Raw genomic sequence first — 20481 nt, forward strand, 5'->3', positions numbered from 1 at the left:
CTAAAGAAGCTGTAAGAGGGAATCCTTTTACCTGGAGATTTGGAGGCTAACTCTTCACTAAACCTCATTAATTTCTTAGATACATGGAGTGGTTTTCTCTCTTGCCTACCTGTAAACTATCTAGTAGTCTTTGTGTTCTGCTTTACTCCTAGTCGAGCATTGCTTTTCTAGCCTTCGTTTCGATTGCCTCTGTTCTGGTGACACAGTCCTGAGGTTATACTTTACATATGTCATCGTCCAGCTTTTCTTACATTCAGACCTCAAAAACGGGGACTCTTGCAAAATGTAGAAAGCAGTAAGTAGGAAATTTGGACCTGTTAATAAAATATTTGAGCATTCTTTCAAAAACTTGATTTATAAGGACCTTAAGATATTAGAATTTGATCCATTAAGAACTATTGGGAAATTTTTTTTTTAAGCCATCAAGAGTAAAAGTCACATTTTAGTAATATGCCAATACCTACAAATGTTTTATCACATAAAGTAATTTCTTCACCAGTCTTGCAGTTTACTTTATAATTGCTTATTTTTTAAAGTCACATAATGAAGTCTTCACAAATTGCACTCTTTTGTTTCTTAAAACATACAGTTTAAAATGAGGTTTATTTCTGTAAGTTTATTTTATATCATATCAGTAATGATATCATTCACAAAAACAAATGAAATGGAAAAATACAGATAATACATTACAGATATGTAAAACTATATGGAACAAATGTTAGCTTTATAAATGGTTCTTTGGAAAGTTTTTTCTATGTGGGCTGGACTTGCTGAGGCTTCTTGAAGTAGAAGTCGGAAATGTGAACTGTAAATATGCCTTCTTCTGTTACATATTCCATGGTAACCCTAGTTTTTTTATTTTCTATTTTTAAATTTAATAAAAATTAAAATGTAGCAAAGTATACCTGTATACTGACCACCAGATTTAACCATTAATATTTTGTCAGTTTTTTAAGGCAAAAGAAGTAGAACATTATAGAATTACTTAGGAAATTTCAAACTTAGGAGCTCTGTGCCAGGAACATTGGAGGAAGACCAAATATACAGGATGGGGTAAAAGTAGGTTTATAGTTGTTCATATAGAAAATAATGCAATAACTAATAAATAATAATACAAAAATAAAGTCTGTTTTGCGTACTCAACAACTGTAAGCCTGCTCCTCCACCACCACACCCTCCGCCCGTATATTTCTTACCATAAATCACAGTTTAACACAGGGTCTTGTACGTAGCAAACATTTTGATGACATCCAGTTTATTAGTTTTTCCTTTTATGGATCCTGCTTTGGGTATCAAGTCTGAGAACTCTGAATAGCTCTAGATCCCAAAGATCCTGTGTTTTGTACTAAGTTTTATGGTTTTATGCCTTACAATTAAGTCTGTGATCCATTTTGAGTTAAAAGGAGTGAGTTTTAGGTCAAGATTCTTCCCCCCGTCACCCCCCCACCCCCAGCCTGTGGAGGAATGTCCAGTTGCTTCAGCACCATTTGTTGAAAAGTCTGTCCTCCATTGAATTGCTTTTGCTTTTGCAAGAGATACCCATGTGGATCTTTCTGGATTCTGCTCCATTGAGCTATGTGCCTATCCCTCTGCCAGTGAATGCCTCATAGTTACTTGAAACTTGAAATGGGATAGTCTTAAAATAATGTCTTGATATAGGATAAGTTACTTCCTCTACTACTGTCACGCTCCACATGATGATATTGCAGTTGATGATGGAACACATCATCATATACAGCGGTAGTTTACCATATACTCTTGGTTTAGATTGACTCTACTGTCTAGGTTTGTGTAAGAAGTACACTCTAGGGTGTTCACACAATGACAAAATCGTCTAGGCACACATTTTTGAGAACAGATCTCATTATGTGGTGCAGATCTCATTATGTGGTACAGTTTTCTTTTTCAGATGATTTTAGCTATTCTAGTTCTTTTGCCTTTCTCTATATAATTTAATCTTGTCTATAGTTACAAAAACATTCTTGGGATTTTGATTGGAATTATATTAAACCTGCATATCCAGTTGTGGAGAATTGACATCTTTAGTTTTCCGGTTTATAAGCACGCTATGTCTCTCCATATATTTAGCTCTTGCTTTTTTTTCATCGTTATGTAGTTTTGGTATATAAGTTCTGTAAATGTTTTTGTTATATTTATACCTAAGTTTTTCTGTGGGTTTGTTTTTTTTAGTGATTGTGAAAGATATTGTATTTTAAATTTTGTTGTCCATGTGTTTATTCTAGTTGATAGAAATGCAGTGACTTTCCATTTTTTATCTTGTATTTTACCTTCTTGAACTTCTAGTTCTGGGAGTTGCTCTTTAATATTTTTGGTAAATTTTTTTGGGTTTTTCTATCTAGAAAATGATGTCATCTACATGCAGGACATCTTTATTTATTCCTTTCTAATGTGTATTCTTTTTATTTCCTTTTCTTGCCATATTGCACTGGCTAGAACTTCTAGCACTCTGTTGAATGAGAGTTGTGACGACAGACAGCCCTTCTTTGTCCCAAACTTAGAAAGAAACTATTGTCTTCACTAGTAAGTATAATGTTAGCAGTAGGTATTTTGTAGATCTTCCTTCTCAACTTAAGAAGTTTTATGCAAAGGGCTGACAAACTAGCTTTGACCCTGCACCCAAAGTTTAAAACAAGTCATGCTGTCACCCCCACACAGAGCCCGACTTTCATCTTCTTTGCATAGCTAAAATGATGATAGACAGGTGAGTTTGTGCTCCTAAAAATGTAGGCACAATTTCACTAGTAAATTAATCTGTGCCCTCTCAGATTAATATTCCTCTTTTTCTGAGAGTTTTTAATCATGAATGGTGGTTTTATTTTGTCAAATGCTTATTAAGCGTTAGGTGATATGATCATGTGATTTTTCTTTTATAGCCTGGTAATTGATTTTCAAATACTGAACTAGTCTTGAATTCCTGGAATAAGCCCCACTTAATCATGGCATGTAATTCTTTTTATTCATTGCTGACTTTTGTATGCTAATATTAGCTTTATGAAATGAATTTGTGAGTGTTCCTTCATCTTCTCTTTACTGGAAGAGATTCTGTAGAATTGGAGTTAATTCCTCTTTAAATAGTTGGTAGAGTTTTCCAGTGAAACAGCCTGGGCCTGGAGAGTTCTGATAGTTTTAAAATTATAAATTTTAAAATTTATTTTAATAGCTAAAGGGCTATTTAAATTACCCCGTTGTGACAGTTTGTGTGTTTTCAGAGAAGAGACCCATTTTCTCTGTTGTTAAATTTATTTATGTACAGCTGTTCATTGTAGTCCCTTACTCATTTGATTTCTGTAGGGTCTATAGTGATATTCTCTTTTCATTTTTGATCTCAGTAAATTTTGTCTCCTCTTTGTTTTTCAGTTTTATTGATCTTTTCAAAGAAATGACTTAAATGTTTTTCTCTTTTTTCTGTTTTCAGTATCATTAATTTCTGCTCTTTAATGTTTTCATCCTTCTTTTTGCTTTGGGTTTATTTTGCTTTCTTTCCCCTGGTTCTTAGGGTGGACATTTGGTTTATTGAATTGGGACTTTTTCTTTTCTAATATATGCATTTTAATGCTATATATTTCGCTCTCGGCACTGCTCTAGCTCTGTCCAGCCACAAATTTTGATACATTATATATATTTTTTCACTAGCTTGATGCATTTTAAAATTTCCCATGAGACTTTCTTTTTGATTCATGGATTATTTAGAATTTTCAAAGTGTTTACAGATTCTCCTGTTGTTTTTCAGTTACTGATTTCTAGTGTGATTCTGTTGTGGCTGAAGAATTAATACATTCTGTATAATTTAAGTTCTGTTAAATTCATGTCCCAGGATATGGTCTATCCTAGTATTTGTCCCTTGGGCACTGGACAGGAATATATATTTGCCTCTTAATGGGTAGAATGGTGTTGTGGACTTTTTTATTTAGTTCTCTCAGTTGTTTAGAGATGGGTAGAGAAAGCTACAATTATAATTGTAGCTTTCTCCATTGTCCTTTAAGTTCTGTCAGTTTTTGCCTAAAATACTTTTTATTTCTGCTGATTGGTGAATATCCTTCTAGAATTGTTATGTCTTCTTTTAACATTACGTAATGGTATTCCATCTCTGGTAATTTTACTTCCTCTGAAATCTACTTTATTTGATATTAACATAGCCACTTCTGCTTTTGTATTAATATTTGTATGATTTATATCTTTTTCCTTTTTTTTTCCTTTCAGCTCACTTATATTGTTATATTCGAAGTAAGTTTCTTATGGACAGCATATAGTTGGGTCATGTTTTTAAATCCACTCTGCCAGTCTTTGTTTTTTAATTGGTATATTTAGACCATTTACACTTAATGTAATTATTGATACATTAGGACTTTTGTCTGCACTATACATATTGTTTTCTAGTTGTTCTCCCTTTTTTGTTTTGTTTGCCTTCCTGTGGATTATTTAAACACCCTTTACATTTCCATTTTGTTTGTCTATGCTGTGTTTGAACGATCTACTTGTGTATCTTTTTGTAGTGATTGCTATAGGTATTGCTTTATTTATACGCACACACATACATATACACACACACAACTTATTACAGTCTGTTGGAGTTATGGCCAATTTGAGTGAAGTATAGAAACCTTAATTGTCTTTATGACCTTCTATAATATTTTCCCTCTCTTTATGATATAATTGTCTTAAATGTTTTCTCTACATAAACTTAGAAGCAAATCAAGTGTTAGAAAAAAATTTTAACTACCAAAGATGATTTAAGATAAGAAAAGCCTAATATATTTGCCACCCCTTCCCCTTTTTAATCATACTCTTTTATCTTTCTTCCTAATGTTTCAAGGTTCCTTTTATCATTTCCTTTCTATTTAGAGAATTTGCATTAGTGGTTCTTTTAGGGTAGATCTACTGGCAACAGTTTCTTTTAGTTTTATTGTCATCTGAAAATGTCTTCATTTTTCCTCCATTCCTAAAGGATATTTTCACTGGGTATAGGATTCTGAGTTGACAGTTCTTTTCTTTCAGCACTTGAAAGATATTGTGCCACTTTCTTCTGGCCACTATAGTTTGTGGTGATAAATCAACTGTTATTCAAATGGTTTTTCCCTTATAGATAAGGTGTCTTTTTTTCTCTGTCTTCAAAAAAATTTTATTTGTCTTTAGTTTTCAGAAGTTTAATCATGATGTGGCTTGGTGTGAATTCCTTTGGGTTTGTCCTGTTTTTGGTGTATTTGAGGAGTTTTCAGCCATTACTTCTTTGAGTACTTTTTCAGCCCTGTGTTCTTTGTCCTTTGCTTCCATGACCTTAAGGTTTTTTTTTTTTTTCTTCCAGTTTTAATATTTTCATTTGTTTATATTTTATCAAAATTTTCTTTTTCTTTGCTGAGCCTATTTTTTTCATTTATTTCAAGTATGCCTGTAATTTCTCAATGAAGTATTTTTATCATGCTTGCTCTGGTTTGAGCGATCATTCTCATGTTTCTTTCATCTTAGTGTTAGAATCTTTTTTTTCATTCAGTTTGAAATCTTCTTGGTTCTTGGTATAATGAGTGATTTTCACTTGAAACTGGATATAATTAATAATATTATGTTATTTAAGTCTCTGGTTTTGCTGGCTTTCTCTAACAGTAGAAGGGAAAGTGGGGGGCACTATCTCCTATGCTGAGGTAGGAGTTCAGATTCCCCTTAGCCTCTGTTGAGGGTCAACTGGATGATGGTGGCAATTTTGGCTTTCTATGTGATCTCCACAGTTACTGTGTGGAGGTGACCTCATTACTGCTGGGAAATGGTCTTGACTCTCCTTGGCCTCCTCTGACATCATTCCCAGAAGGGATGTGGAGAGCCACCTCATGCTGTGGCTCCCCTCACAGTGTCTACTGACACCACAGAATGGAGGTCCTGCTGCTCCAAGGGAGTAAAAATCCCAGCCACCTACATGACCTTCTCTGGTACTATCCCCACTAGGGACGTTGGGCGCCTCCTTGTTTCTTCACAAGGGTGGAAGTCTAGGTGCCCTCATCTTTGGTGACAAAGAAATGTTATGTTTCTTTGGTGTTTAGTTGGAGCATAGCTGTTACTATCTAAAAGTTTTTTGTCTTTTTAGGCTATCCTTTGGCTTTTGTTGAGAATTTTTTTTTTTTTTTCTGCACCTGTTGATATTTCCATGTCGCTGGCTTCTTTGGCTCCGTGTGTGGGATGTATGAGGCAAAAATAAATCCAGGAATTCGACTCTACAGTGTTCCTCAGGTCCTGGGGTCTCTAGCTATTCTGTCTTCTCACCACATGTCATTGTCTAATGTTAGTTTATATATAAGGTACAGGGATTTTAGTTGTGTTTAGCAGGAGGAATAGGGAAAAGTATGGCCACTCCATCTTTCCAGAAGTGACTGTTGTTACTTACTTCAAGATCATGTTTTAATTTCAGAATTGTGTTATTGTTGTTTACCCTCTCTACATGGGTGGACAAAAGTCGTCGGCAGCCGTCCGTCTCGAGAGACGATGGTGTAGCTTCTTAAGAGTCTATCTGCACCGCCGAGAATGGTTGTGCAGTCCGACTCGGGAGTGACACGTTATCTGTCTCCTCCCGTGTTGAATCGACATCTTGCGATGACGCTGGAGTGTCCTCTCCAGTGAAGCTGAAGCTACAGAGCCTGGGCAGGGTGATATGGAGGGTCTGCTGTTGCCCAAGCAGCAGACCCCCCCTCTCTTCACAGCTGAAGGGTCCAAGGGAAAGACTGAGTCAATACAGCTTGGTTTCAGGTGCGCCGCAGGAGTTGCCGGTGTTGACTACAATGTCAAACCGCCTTAGGGACTCCGGCTCCGGATTTTCTGTCGGGGTTTACTCCCTTAGCCTTTCCCCTGAAGAGGTATGCCGCAAGGCAGCGGAGGTTTTTTGGAGTCAGAGTTTTCCTTCTCTGATGTGCCCTGACTGGAAGATCGAACCAGCGACACTTAGCTCGCAGGCCGACGCTCAATCCACTGAGCCAAACCAGCCAGGGGAATGGACAAAAGTAGGTTTACAGATATGAGTATGCAAATTCATCCTTGTATTACTACTTATTAATTATTGTGTTTTATTATTTATGCTACAGATGTAAACCTACTTTTGCCTGCCCCTGTATTTTATTTTTCCAGGCAATGAAGAGCAGATTAATTTCAAATGTAAAGGAATTCCAAAAAGCAGGCAGACATTGGGGAAAATAGACTGTTTGGCTTCAGCTCTATTTATTAGAGTCATAAATAGATGCTTATGTTGGGGGATGGTTTTTAATTTATAAAGAAAGATATTAGAAGGGAGGGTCGTGTAAGTTATAAGTAGTCAGTAGTTGCTGCTAAATATTTTTGCACTAGAAAGTAGTAAAAAGGTAACATTAATATAGGTCTAGTTAGAATGGGCCACTTACCTGGTACTGAGAAGTTTGTGGCTGACTTCTTTTCTCAAGCTCTCTTTATCAAGTGATCCTGTTAAGCTGTGACGGTACCTGCCTCACAGGACTGTGACTGAGTGAGAATTTCAGGGCTTTATTAGCTGTCAGGAGTTGTGCACAAACGAGGAATGATGTCCTCATATTGTCTTCCTACAGAAACATGCTCTGCACTTGCAGGAGCACATTCCTACCTCTATGATTCTGAGAAATTTCTTCCCGTCCATGAAATTAAGCCGCTATCTCACGAACCCGGGTATTTCATCTTAAATAGTTCTCATGTTTACCAGCCTCCCCTGTTCTGAGCTAACTGTCTATTAGGTCCTTTCCCTTGGTCATTGTTCTGCCATATGAGTCTAGTCTTTCACAAGACAATAGAAAATAAAAACCTTTATTCTCTGAGCTGTGATCACTTTTATATTCCATATCCTTTTGTTGCTGTTTCATTCAGCATGGTTAAGATGTTTTATCATTTCAGCTGCCTTCAATGTGTTGAATTTATTAGTCTTTAAGTGGAACTAAGGCTCCATTTGTGTGGTGTGAATAGGAGCTGTTGAAAACACTGTCTTTTCTTCTGTGCATAAGAAGTTCTTCTGAGAGAATTAAGATTCATACACGTAAATCATTTCTTGTACTTTCATTATTGGCACTTAAGAAGCAGTTATTGAATATAGAGGTGGCTTACAGCCCTGGGGTTTTTCTGCCTTTAGTGACTTGATCTTAAACCCATTGTGCCCCATGACTATATTTGTTATGTAGGACGTTTTCTTGTTAGCTTTGTTGTATTCCTAAATTAGAGTCTCTGAATTATAATGCTGGTTGTTACCTTCATCTTACCCAGTCCTTCTCTCTGCTCTTCCCTAATTCATTGCCACTGCTTTGAATCATTGTAACAGTGCTGAGGCAGGGCACTAAGAGGGATTTCCTACACTAGCATCATCCATTAATAATCATTTTTGGGTGCTCTATAGAACATAGTATATATCATTTTTACTCTTAACATCAAAAACAAAAAATATTTAGTATGTTATTAGCAGTGATATACATTGCTGTGAATGATCTGATAATTTTGGTATATTTTTCAATTTCGAAATATTTTAGTACTTGTCTTGGTTTCATTTTTACCTATTTTAAAAATATTTCCAGGAAATCCACTTACCCAGGATATATTGAACCTCTATCTGGAACCAGATGGAACAAAAAGGCTACTAAACTATTTGCTTGATAATTTGGCAGGTACTGCAAAAAGAAGTAAGTGGTCACTTGTTTAAACTGTGTTTTTAGGAAGACATGTAAGAATATTGCTTAATTTTGTGTTTTATATTCAACTAGTTTCAACAGAACAACCACCTCCAAGATCTTGGATTATGTTACAAGAACCAGACAGAACAAGGCCAACTGGTTGGTAGCCTTATTTTTTTTTTAACTTTTTTACTTGATCTTTATAAACCTAACAGTATTGTTGGCATGTTTTAGATTATGGTCAGTGTTATAGTAGAATGCTTATAGTTGATCTGTTTGGAATATAATAAAGACTTAATTCTTGCTCACCTGGCCTTTCAGCTGTGCTATAGCAAGTATGCTATAAAGCAGTGCTCCTCAACCAGAGGTGCTTGTCTCCCCCAGGGGACAGGTGGAAATATTTGGAAACATTTTTTGGTTGTCACAGTTGGGGAAGTGCTACTGGCATCTCCAAGTTGCTACTAAGCATCCTACAATTCACAGCATAACTCCCACAACACAGAATTGACTCCCCCATGATGTCAGTAGTTCCACTGTTGAGGAACCCTATTATAAAGTATTGATCAAATTTAGTAACAATGAATATACAAAAATTTTTTTATATTGGAAGTTTCTAAACCCTAGTATGTTCCAAATGTATTTGATACAGAATTGTAGGATAGCCTAAACACTTACCAGTGCTTGAGAGAGAAGTGGAGTTCCTGACTTCTAATCTCCTTTTAACTTAAATTGTATGAAAATAATCTGGGAGCTTATGTGATAAGCATAACAAGATTTGGTCTGTGACACCCTTATTCTTTATCTATTAAGAAAAATAACTGTTAGCTTTCCACACTCTACATGAATGACAGTGAAGTGGTCAAGTGAGCACAGAATTTAGTGGCCCTGGGCTAGAGGCTGAGGGCTCAAGATCTTAGTCTCTTAGTCTCTTAGTCTCTGAAACTTTTGTACGTGCCTCTGGCAGGTGACACACCATTTCATAATCTGTTCATGTATCTGTCCTTCCTCATTATTTGGCTTTTATTTATATCCACCATGTCTGGCATATAGAAGTTTTTCAATGAACATATATTGAATGAATTAAGTCAAACTTAGCATTTAAGTGAAGACTATTGAAAATAATTGTGTGCTTTTTTCTGCCACATGTTGAATGAGTGAAGTTATCTTTCCTACAGCCTTGTTCTCTGTCATGTGCTATAATGTTCTTTGCGATAAATATGCGACCCGGCAGTTATATGCCTACTGTCCATCATGGGCACTAAACTGGGATTACAGGAAAAAGGCCATTATCCAGGAAATCTTGAGCTGCAATGCTGATATAATAAGTCTTCAGGTAAGTCACCATAAGAGTGTTCATTTAAATTGCACAAATGCCCTAAAATTGATTACAGCAAGGAGTAACCTGGGAATGCATTACATTAACACATTTGAAGTCCCACCTTTAGCAATTCTTTTCCTTTTTTATAAAAGGTTGTATTTTTAGAGGGCAAATGAGGGAGAAAGAAAGGGAGAGAAACAGTAATGTGTGAGAGAAACATCGATTGGTTGTTTCTTGCATGCCCCAACTGGGTAGACCTACCCTGCAACCCAGGCATGTGCCCTGACCAGGAATCGAACCGATAACCCTTCTGTTTGCAGGCCGGTGCTCAGTGCACTGAGCCATGCTAGCCAGGGTAACAGTTCTTAAAATAGTTGCTTTTTCTGTTTTTAGTGAATCCTGGGAGCATTCAGCACCTGCTTTGTTCTGTAGCACTGTGCTGCCAGATTAAGCAAATGGGTTAAGCTGGGTTTTAAGCATTTGCTATGACAGCTAAGTGCTCTTTTTCTCTCCCTAATGCCCCTGCACACTGTTTTTGAATTGGGTGGCAATGTTGCTGAAATTGACTTGCTTTACCACCAGTGATAATAGAATAATTCGGATGTAATGGAAAGAGTATTAAACATGAGTGCACAGTGACTTGGGGTTCTCAGTCCATCTCATAACTTACATGACCTTGGGCATGTCAGTCTCTCCCTGTGGCCTGAAATTATTATCTGTGAAGTTCCTTCTACTTCTCTGATTCTTGTTCTACATCAGTTCTAAAATATAAGGAAATATACATGCATAAACATGTGTGTCTTTTCAGCCTTTACTCCTAAACAACAAAGAATTGACCTTGTTCAACTAGTATCTATCAAATGAACAAGTAGGTGTTCTGATTGGTTTCAGATAATTGTATTGAAAAGATAGTAATTGATTCTTTATTCTGCAGATCAGTATTTTGAAATGATTTTAAGCAAACTATAAAGTTAATGCATGTGGCTGATTTTGTCTTATGAAATAACTTTGCTGTTTACAATTTTTCAGGAAGTTGAAACAGAACAGTATTACAGTTTTTTTCTGGTAGAGCTGAAAGAACGTGGCTATAATGGATTCTTTAGTCCTAAATCTAGAGCTAGGACAATGTCAGAACAAGAAAGAAAGCATGTTGATGGCTGTGCAATATTCTTCAAAACAGAAAAGTAAGTAACCTTTTTTTTTTTTTTAAGATTTTATTTATTTTTTTTTAGAGAGTGGTGAAGGTTGGGAGGAAGAGAGGGAGTGAAACATCAATGTGCAGTTGCTTCTCGCACGCCTCCACTGGGGACCTGGTCCGCAACACAGGCATGTGCCCTGACAAGGAATTGAACCGGCAACCTTTCAGTTCGCAGGCTAGTGCTCAGTCCACTGAGCCACACCAGTCAGGGCAGTCATCTTAATTTTTAAAACAGAAAATTTTCTCTTTGCAAGGTGGGGACCAAGAGTACGGAAATTAGTTGGTAAATTAGAGAATGAGGCATTATATTATTACTTAAGAAAACTTAGACAATACTTTTAGTTTTGAATCATCAGAAATAATCTTGTTTTGGAGACATGTTGAAGGTGCTGCTGTTTCTTCAGGTGTTCAGTAGGATTTTACTCTGTTAATTGAAACACCTTGCAATTGACCTTCCCTCCCTGGTGGTAGAGGGATACTTAAACCCATACTTTGGCAAAGAATGTTTAAAATTACAAGATGAAATATTCCAACACAAAATCTAAACAGAAGATGACTCCATTAAGTTGTAGAAGTTGAAATCAAGACATTATTTTTGTCATTAACAGACTGAGAACAACTTAAATGGGTGTGAAAACCTCTGTGTTGGGTGTGGAGATTTTCCATAATGTGATTTACATGCCGTTATATCTGTTAAAGAAATTTGAGAAAAATGCATTTCTCACAAAGTTAATTAATATCCTGATTTTCCCAATTTTATGTTTCTGTATGTATTTGTTTCTGTTTTAGATTTACTTTGGTTCAGAAACACACTGTTGAATTTAATCAGCTAGCCATGGCAAATTCAGAAGGGTCTGAAGCTATGCTGAACAGAGTCATGACAAAAGATAACATTGGAGTTGCAGTACTGCTAGAACTTCGAAAGGAATTGATTGAAATGTCATGTGAGTGACCATTTCACTTCCCGTAAAATTGACCTCCAAAATTGAATGGGAAAAGATAATTCGTTTTGTGATAATAGTTTTGTCTAACACCTGAAGAAACTCAGAATTTAAATCTTTTCTAAACTATCACATCCCGTTTTCTCTACCAAAAAGCTTAAGATGAGAAAGCATTGCCAAGAAAAGTATTTAAAACCTTGAAAGGCATAAAGCCAAAGAAAAAAAGTTCTTTTGCTCCCAAGAATTCTTCACATAAAAGAAAGGTTGAAGTAATAATTAGTTAAAATAACTGCTCAGAGATAAGAACTCCATGTACTTTCTATAATTTCTTGGCAGTAGGGATATTCTGTAAACTGTCTTCTCTTCCTGACCTACTTGTAATCATTATTTTAAAGGTCTCGAGTTTTGGAGAAATCAACCACTTACTTCAAATGAAAAAGTATTATTTACAGTCAGTGTCATGCTGAGAACTGAAATTCCTGTCACCTGAAGGACAGTTAGAACTGGGGTTATTTAACCTGAAGGATAGAAAAGATGAAAGATGGAACATAGTGGCTGTCTTAAATGTAGCTAAGGAAAAGAGTGTAGACTTAATTTTGTGAGGCTTGATTTAGTACATCTAAGCTAAGATTAGAAGTTTCAAGGAGACACAGCTATTTAAAAAATAAGCTGTCCCAAATAGAATGAGCTATCTTTGATTAGCAATGAATACTCAGTGCTGGAGGTACACCAGCTGAGGCTTAAATGTCTGTTTCTCAGGTTTGTTGTAGGGTAGATTAAATCATCAGGTAGGGGAGTGTTAAGTAAATTTTAAGGTCCTTTTTTATTCCTAAGACTCTGAGATTACTGCTTGCTTTCAGAATCTAAGCATATGTGGGCATATAGACAGGTTTTGTCTGTTTATTTTCTTTTTATCTACTACAGCTGGAAAGCCACATCTTGGAACAGAAAAACAACTTATTCTTGTAGCTAATGCTCATATGCATTGGGACCCTGAATACTCTGATGTGAAGTTAGTTCAAACGATGATGTTTCTCTCAGAAGTGAAAAACATTATTGATAAAGCCTCACGAAGCCTCCAGTCCAGCGTACTGGGAGAATTTGGAAATATTCCACTGGTGTTGTGCGCAGATCTTAATTCTTTGCCAGACTCTGGTAAGAAAAGAATATTATTTTTATTTTTTTTAAGATTTTATTTATTTTTAGAGAGAGGGAGAAAAAGAGGGAGTGAAACATCAGTGTAAAAAAGAACATTGGTTACCTCTCATACACACCCCTATTGGGACCAACCTTCAACCCAGGCATGTACTCTGACCGAGAACCAAACCAACAACCTTTCGCTTTGCAAAATGATGCCCAACCAACTGAGCCACACTGGTCAGGGTAGAATGTTAGCTTATGTAGAATGCTTTTGGACTTGAAATGTTTTTTGTAATGTATTGTTTCTGATCATTCCAAAATTGGTAAAAGAGTCAGTTTGTAGTGGTATCTATGAATCAGGTTTAAATTTTTTTATGTGGAGTAGGGGGTACATTTTGAAAAGGAAAAGGTGTCATGAAAACCTCAGGAGGAAGGGCATTAATAATCTTCAATAAACACATAGGTAATAACTTGGTATAACTCATTAAAGAACATATAATTAGGTTTCATTATGTCCAGGTTATACAGTGTATAGGGTGGACAAAAGTAGGTTTACATTTGTTTGTATGGAAAGTAATAATAAATTATACAAGAATAAACTGTGTTGCATGTATTCACAATTGTAAACCTACTTTTGCCCAGACAGCTTCTTTGGTATTCCAACATGTGATATCCAGTTTAAATTTAACCATCTATTACAGAATCTCAGATTTTGGTGGGCTTGATTAGAAAAATCTACCTTAAATGGAAATCAAAACCCTTCATTTACACAGATCAGGCAAGTGATTTTAATAAAAAAGAACAGATTTTTATTTTTATCACAAAGTAGAAGAATACAGAAAGCTTTATTCTTGAATATTTTTCCATAGTTGGTACAGTGAATAAACCATAACCCCTGTAATATTGAATCTAAGTATTTCCTCTTTTTTGCATTTCAACCCCTTGTTTATATTCTATCACATGCATACGAACCTTTTCCTTGGACTCTCATGCATGCATACACGCATGCCTGCACATGTTTGGGAGGGTTGGATTCAGTAGCACATCACTGCCAACATGGTACATGGGAGCCATTCAGAAGATAGAAATTATGTTAACCCTTTGAGTGCCATGCGTAATTGCTAAAATCTGTGTGAGAAATGCCAGGCTATTTTACTGAGAAATAGTTTATGAAAAATGTCTATAAAAATTATTTATAATAATTAGCTGAAAATTTCACGACATATAGTAAATACACTCTTCTTTTGTAAGCAGTGTTCTTTGACTCAATTTAGCAAAAAACTTATTGCATTAAAGTTATTTTATTACAACAGTTATTTTAGAAAAAAATTCTTTTCTTCAATATGGCTTTTGAGGTATATTACATGGCATAATATAAAACTTATGATTATAATTTGAAAAAGCACATAGCAACATGGAGAACAAGAAGTATGCCAAATATTGCATAAATTTTTGAAGAAAAAACTTCATAACGTACAAAAAATGAGCAGAAACAGCATTCACACTAGAGACATATCAATAGATATCAACAGTAAAAAGGTTTATAAACAACATGCTAACGCTATACCATGAAGCAATGAAAATGTCCATTAGCAAAAGCTTTCTTATCTTGCACACTGCATAGAGTTCCGACAATTATTGCAAAGATAAATGAAATTAAAAGGACCGTTTAAAATGTAAATAAAAATTATAACAACTAATATGTCAGTATTTGAACAAGCGTAAAAATTCGAAATTTGGATCAACATGAGAAAAAGTGATATCAGTATATAACCTGAGGTAAAAAAAGGATAAAACATAAAATACGAATTATTCCATTGTTATTTGCATTTATAGCCATCAAAAAAAGAGCCGCTGGGAGCAACGCTGGCACTTTTGGGGAAATTTGTCAGCATCGCTCACAGCGGCGTTGGCACTCAAAAGGGTTAAAATCTGTTTTCAAGGAAAATAAAAGTATCTGGGATTCATAATTCTTTATCTCATCAAGCTGTCTGGGGATTACTGCTAATCAAGCAGTGAAGGACAATTCCCTGGCAGTTTCTCCACCTGCTTCCCACCCTCTGTTTCACTACAAAGTATCCAAGCAGCAAAGAGAGACTTGTCAAATCATACAGATCTTAAAACCCACTTCATTGTTGAAAACACTGTTATAATATCAAACCCAAGGGAAAATGTCCAACCTTGCTAACTAATTAAATGAAAAATAAAATAAGTATTTGCAGAGCCCATCTTGTGTTTAGGAAATTGGGAAGATAGTTTCCATGGATGGTGAACTTGCTCTGTAACCAACTGGTGCCATTCTCTTCCATAGCTGCCATTATATAATGGAAAAGTGAATCCTAATCTTTGTATTTTATACCAAGTAAATAATTTAGCATAAGTAGAAACCTAGGGTTGTGGTATTTATTAACTCTTTAAAGTACAAAGAGCCCTGGCTGATGCAGCTCAGTGGATTGAGTGCTTGCCTGCGAACAAAAAGGTTCTAGTCCCAGTCAGGGCACATGCCTAGGTTGTGGGCCAGGTGCCCTGTTGGATACGTGTGAGAGGCAACCACACACTGATGTTTCTATATATAAGTAAAATCTTATTTAAAACAAAAGTGTAAAATAAAAAAGTAGAAACAGCCTGAATTGTTTTAAGAAAATGAAAAACTAGTTTAACAAATGTTATATACCAGCCCTGCCTGCTGTCTTATGCAACCATTTAAAAAAGACACATAAGTTCATGTGAAACAGTAAAGCAAAGCATAAAATATTCAGTATACTGTTATTAAAGTGATGTAAAATGGATTTAGACAAGTTCTGGCAAATGTAAAAACCCATTTTAGAAAGTGGGACTATTTTACACACAGAAGGTATGGTATAAAACTGCTAACTATTGCATAATCTTCTAAGTTATATTTTGTACAGTGTATTTCATACTAGACAATGGAAAAGTCCATTGACTTTCATTCTAGGTGTTGTAGAGTATTTGAGCACTGGTGGAGTAGAAACAAACCATAAGGACTTTAAGGAGCTGAGATACAATGAAAGTCTTACCAACTTCAGCTGTTCTGGGAAAAACGGGACAACCAATGGCAGGATCACACACGGTTTCAAGTTAGAGAGTGCCTACGAAAGCGGCCTGATGCCTTACACAAACTACACCTTTGACTTCAAGGTAAGTTCTGAAGTCAAGGTCTGTTACTTTGTCACGTCTCTAAAATGTGACTGCGTGTTCAGATGAGGCCATCTCAGTTAGCATCATTTCAAGGATAAGAAATCAGGTGAAATAGTGTCAGTAAATCCAGAGTTAGCTGTCTCACCTTTTGGGGCAGTTACTTGTCTGGTAGGCTTGGTGCTGACAGCTGGATTGCAGTGCCACCGCACAGCAGGTCCCAGACACCGCCACGTCTTTCAGCATCGTCTCATTCCGATGTGAAGATGCCACAGGAGCTTAACTCTTGTTATATGAACTAGCCCGCGATAAAATTGGTTTCATTGTATGTCGTTTTGCTTCAAGTTGTAGAACCTATGAAGCCATCACATAAAGATGTCCTGTACCTAAGTCACTGGCAGTTGGGGTGAGGTTAACTGGCACCTATTCCTCAAGTGCGAAAACTTGGTTTATTGGCTATTTTTACGTTGCTAGAATATGTTTACATGCCTTCTTACAGTTAACAGCTTACAGTGGGCAGCCTTTCATTAGTGAGTGTCCTCGTTTTTGGTACCAGCAGTTGTTCGGGGCTTATGTTCAACTGTCCTTATTAGCCACCTTTCATTTCTGCTTTCTTCAGTCCTAGCTTTTACACTTCTAACCTGCTGGAACCAGAATCGTTCAGGTTAGATTGTCTTCTAGACTGCAAATAACTAGTGTTCACATGTTCTTAATTTTGGAGGGGAGGGCTTGTTAGACTCTTTAAAGAAACTTGAAAACTAATGGTTTTTTAATTTGACTTTGGGGGATCCCCAGTACCATAGATAATGATTGGGTCCTGGGAACAGATGAGCATGCCAATTAGAAGAGAGGCTGGAGTAGACCTGGGAAAACTGACATGTAAATGACAGTAACCAGAGAGGAGCAAAACCAGGAGTGAAGGAGCTTAAGTGCCAAGGAAATCAGGCCTTTCTTGGCAAGAGGAGTGAGGAAAGATGTTGGTGAGAGATGTTTTCCTGGAGAGCTGGGCAGAAGGACTAGCATGCAGGAGTTGAAGAAGAACTGAGTGATGAGGTAGTGAAAACCAACTTGGAGATTCCTAAGAGGTGAGGGCGATAACCAAAAAAGGTGGGAGAGGTTGGGGATTTTCTTCCCTTTTTCCTGTTGATGATGTAGAGATAAGGAGGAGACTTTTAAATGTGCTTCAGTACTTTGGGCCAAGAACATGTGGAGAGGAGCACATGAAGTTACAGGGAGGACGGGCGAACAGGAGGTGCTTAGCTGTGTGCCCAGTGCTGCTAAGCACCTGCAGGGCAGGGCAGCCTGGCCTCAGGCCCATAGATGCGGATGGAGTAGGGTGCAGGTGAGCAAGGGAGGAGAATTGGAGGTGGTAGGAGGTGTGAGGTGGGTGACAGAGTCTTTGGAAAGGGACTGAGCTCGACACTTGAAGGTTGAGAAGGAATTTACCAGGTGACCAATAGAAAGTGTTTCAGTCCGGGCGCAGCCTATGTGAAAGAGACTGGCCCATGCAAAGAATGTGACCCAGTTCATCATATCCCCCCACCCCTGCCCAAATAAAGGGCTCGTATGGCAAAGGGGTGGTGAGCAAGGGAGAGTGGCACCGATTAAGTGAGCAAAGAGAAGCAGAGGTCTCATTAAAAATTCTAGGAGGATACAGACAGGAGCATTGTTGACCATGCCTGAGCTGTCTTCATTCTGCGGGATCTGACCTTTGGGGGCCGTTTGCGGTAGATAGACTGTCTCTTCCAACACACAAATAAGTTCCTTTGTTTACAAAACAGACTGCAAGGCTATGTCTTGAGAGCTTTCAGTATTTTGGAGTTATCTTATGTGTGGTCTTGTCTTTTTTATTTCCTTCTCATTTTCAGGGTATAATTGACTACATCTTCTATTCTAAGCCTCAGCTGAACACATTAGGCATCCTGGGACCTCTGGACCACCACTGGCTAGTTGAGAATAATATCAGCGGTTGCCCACACCCCCTCATCCCCTCCGACCACTTCTCACTTTTTGCACAACTGGAGCTCTTACTGCCTTTCCTGCCCCAAGTTAACGGCATTCACCTTCCTGGCAGGAGGTAGTCAGATACCTTCAGAAGACAACCTCAGTTTCACTTGTAAACGTGTAAAAAATCTGAATACAGGGGAGTGAGGTACGGCCACTAGATATATATATATTTTTTTTCTTAATGATGATTTGAGTTTTCCATCTGATTATTTCATAAGGGTATAGTATGAAAGCCAGGTGCTAGCAATGGACAAATTCTGAGCCCAATATGCTTTATATACTGTTAGACAGGGATTGGTGTATTTGCACCTATCTTTAATTTGTTACAAGTAATTTTCCTGTTTCTTCTATCCAATATATTTTCATGCCTTGAAATAGGAAAATATTTGAACAGCATATTCTCTTTGCACAGAAATCTGTAGCACTACTTTTTTGCGGCCAGTAATAACATCCAGAGACCATTCTTCCATACTTTACTCCCTCCTTTTTCAGATGTGTTTGTAAAATACAGAATTCGAATTTAGCCTGTATGATTGTATATGATCCACAGAAGACCTGATTTATGAAATTTTGTACTAAAAAGATCAGATTTGGAAATGATTATATTGTAAACTAAGGCTAAGTTTTTTTGTTTGTCTGTTTTTTTATTTTTACACCTGTTCCACATGTTCTAAAGGCTGGCTTGTAAAAGAAGTTGCAACAGACTTTCTCTGCTAATGATTTGCACTGTTGGGGTTTTCCTGGCCCTATTGTACTACTTTGTTTTTAAATAGAGAACATTGCTCTTTAAACTTTTTTAAAGCTTAGGACATTTTTTCGGACCAGAGGTAACCTTATTCGTGAATTCCTGGGTTTTTACAAAAACTAACTACCAGGACAGATAAGCTGAGCAGTGACTATCTCTAGGCATTTATGGACTGAATGTAATGGTTGATATATGTACATTCTGATATTTTTAAACCTTTAACTTTTTCAAGTTAAAAAATTACAGCTGCTAGGCACAGCTTTTTAACTCCTCTTTGAGATACCTCCTGTCTATCTCCACTGTGCCTGCCTCAGTTGTTCTTACCAGACACTGCCTGTGCATGCAGAGAAAGCCTGTGCATCCTCTTTTATAGTTTTTAAATACTGTTTAACATTTGTGAGAATTTTATGAAAATGCTTTTATATGAGCTGTGACTTTTTTTCTATTGAGAAGCATTGAATATCACATTTTGGAACATGTTCATAGGGTGACTCCCTGGGTCTTTGCTTCCCAGACCCACGCACTGTGTCTTAGTGTCACTGCACAGTGCCGTCACCAGAACACAACTATCATGTGAATTCTTCTTGTTGTCCATGTACTCCTTGGTCTCTGTGTTTTGTTTTTTAAATCATTCCTTTTTTTTTTTTTAAGTGATTTTCCGTTTATGAAGCAGTATAAATGAGATGTATTTTCAGAACAGGTCCTTAAGACAATTCTTCAGATCATTTTTAAAGTGACTAAGTCATTTTAATATGTCAACCAAGATAAAAGTTTTATTGTACCCTTTGTGTTTTGCGCATAGTGCCATTAGTAGATTAGAGATTGAAGCCAGCGCTAACTTTGCAACGTTAACTTATATATATTCTGGTCTCATTCGTTTATTTTTATCTCAAAAGTAAAATGAATTCAGAGGGAAGTTGGTTCACCTGCTTTTGTTTCAGCCGTAGGCGAGGGAGCAGCAAAAGGACACCATGTGGGCATTAGGGGAAAACTGTTGAATGTTAATTAACAGTTTTTACACAGAGAATGAGTCATTTTGGATTATGACTTAAAATTTTATGAGAAGTGTTTGGCACTTAAATGTGCTTATTCTGTTTTTAAGAGAAAATAAAATTTACATACTGTTTAAATAAATGATTTTTTTTTTCCTTTAAAAAAAAAAGGAAAGCTCCAAAAACTGTTGATCTTGAATCTTTGTTTGGGACCTGGTTTCTCCTTTAAGGTTTTTTAAAGATTTTGTTGATAGATTTTTTCGGTTTTAGCTTTTTGTTTTAAGTTGTGCTGACACCAAACATGTCCAGTTTATAATCAGTATGTTG

At 36.7% G+C, this 20481-nt stretch overlaps 1 protein-coding gene across 4 annotated transcripts in view; it reads left to right on the top strand.

Moving 5' to 3' along the window:
- CNOT6 (CCR4-NOT transcription complex subunit 6) overlaps positions 1–18632 on the top strand; it is a 76063-nt gene extending 57431 nt beyond the window's left edge. For 3 of the 4 annotated variants that reach the window (XM_090290457.1, XM_090290455.1, XM_090290458.1), the window contains exons 5-12: positions 8562–8666; positions 8748–8816; positions 9833–9990; positions 11005–11159; positions 11963–12117; positions 13039–13269; positions 16211–16413; positions 18279–18632. In XM_090290457.1, coding sequence (XP_090146583.1) covers positions 8562–8666; positions 8748–8816; positions 9833–9990; positions 11005–11159; positions 11963–12117; positions 13039–13269; positions 16211–16413; positions 18279–18491 — 1289 coding nt within the window. In that variant the 3' untranslated portion in view covers positions 18492–18632. The remainder of the gene's footprint in view (positions 1–8561; positions 8667–8747; positions 8817–9832; positions 9991–11004; positions 11160–11962; positions 12118–13038; positions 13270–16210; positions 16414–18278) is intronic. The other variant, XM_090290456.1, reaches the window with a different exon arrangement.
- Positions 18633–20481: the final 1849 nt, after the last annotated feature.

The sequence above is a fragment of the Furipterus horrens genome, unplaced genomic scaffold, assembly GCF_987537825.1.
Source record: "Furipterus horrens unplaced genomic scaffold, mFurHor1.1.pri manual_scaffold_10, whole genome shotgun sequence".
Lineage (NCBI taxonomy): Eukaryota > Metazoa > Chordata > Mammalia > Chiroptera > Furipteridae > Furipterus > Furipterus horrens.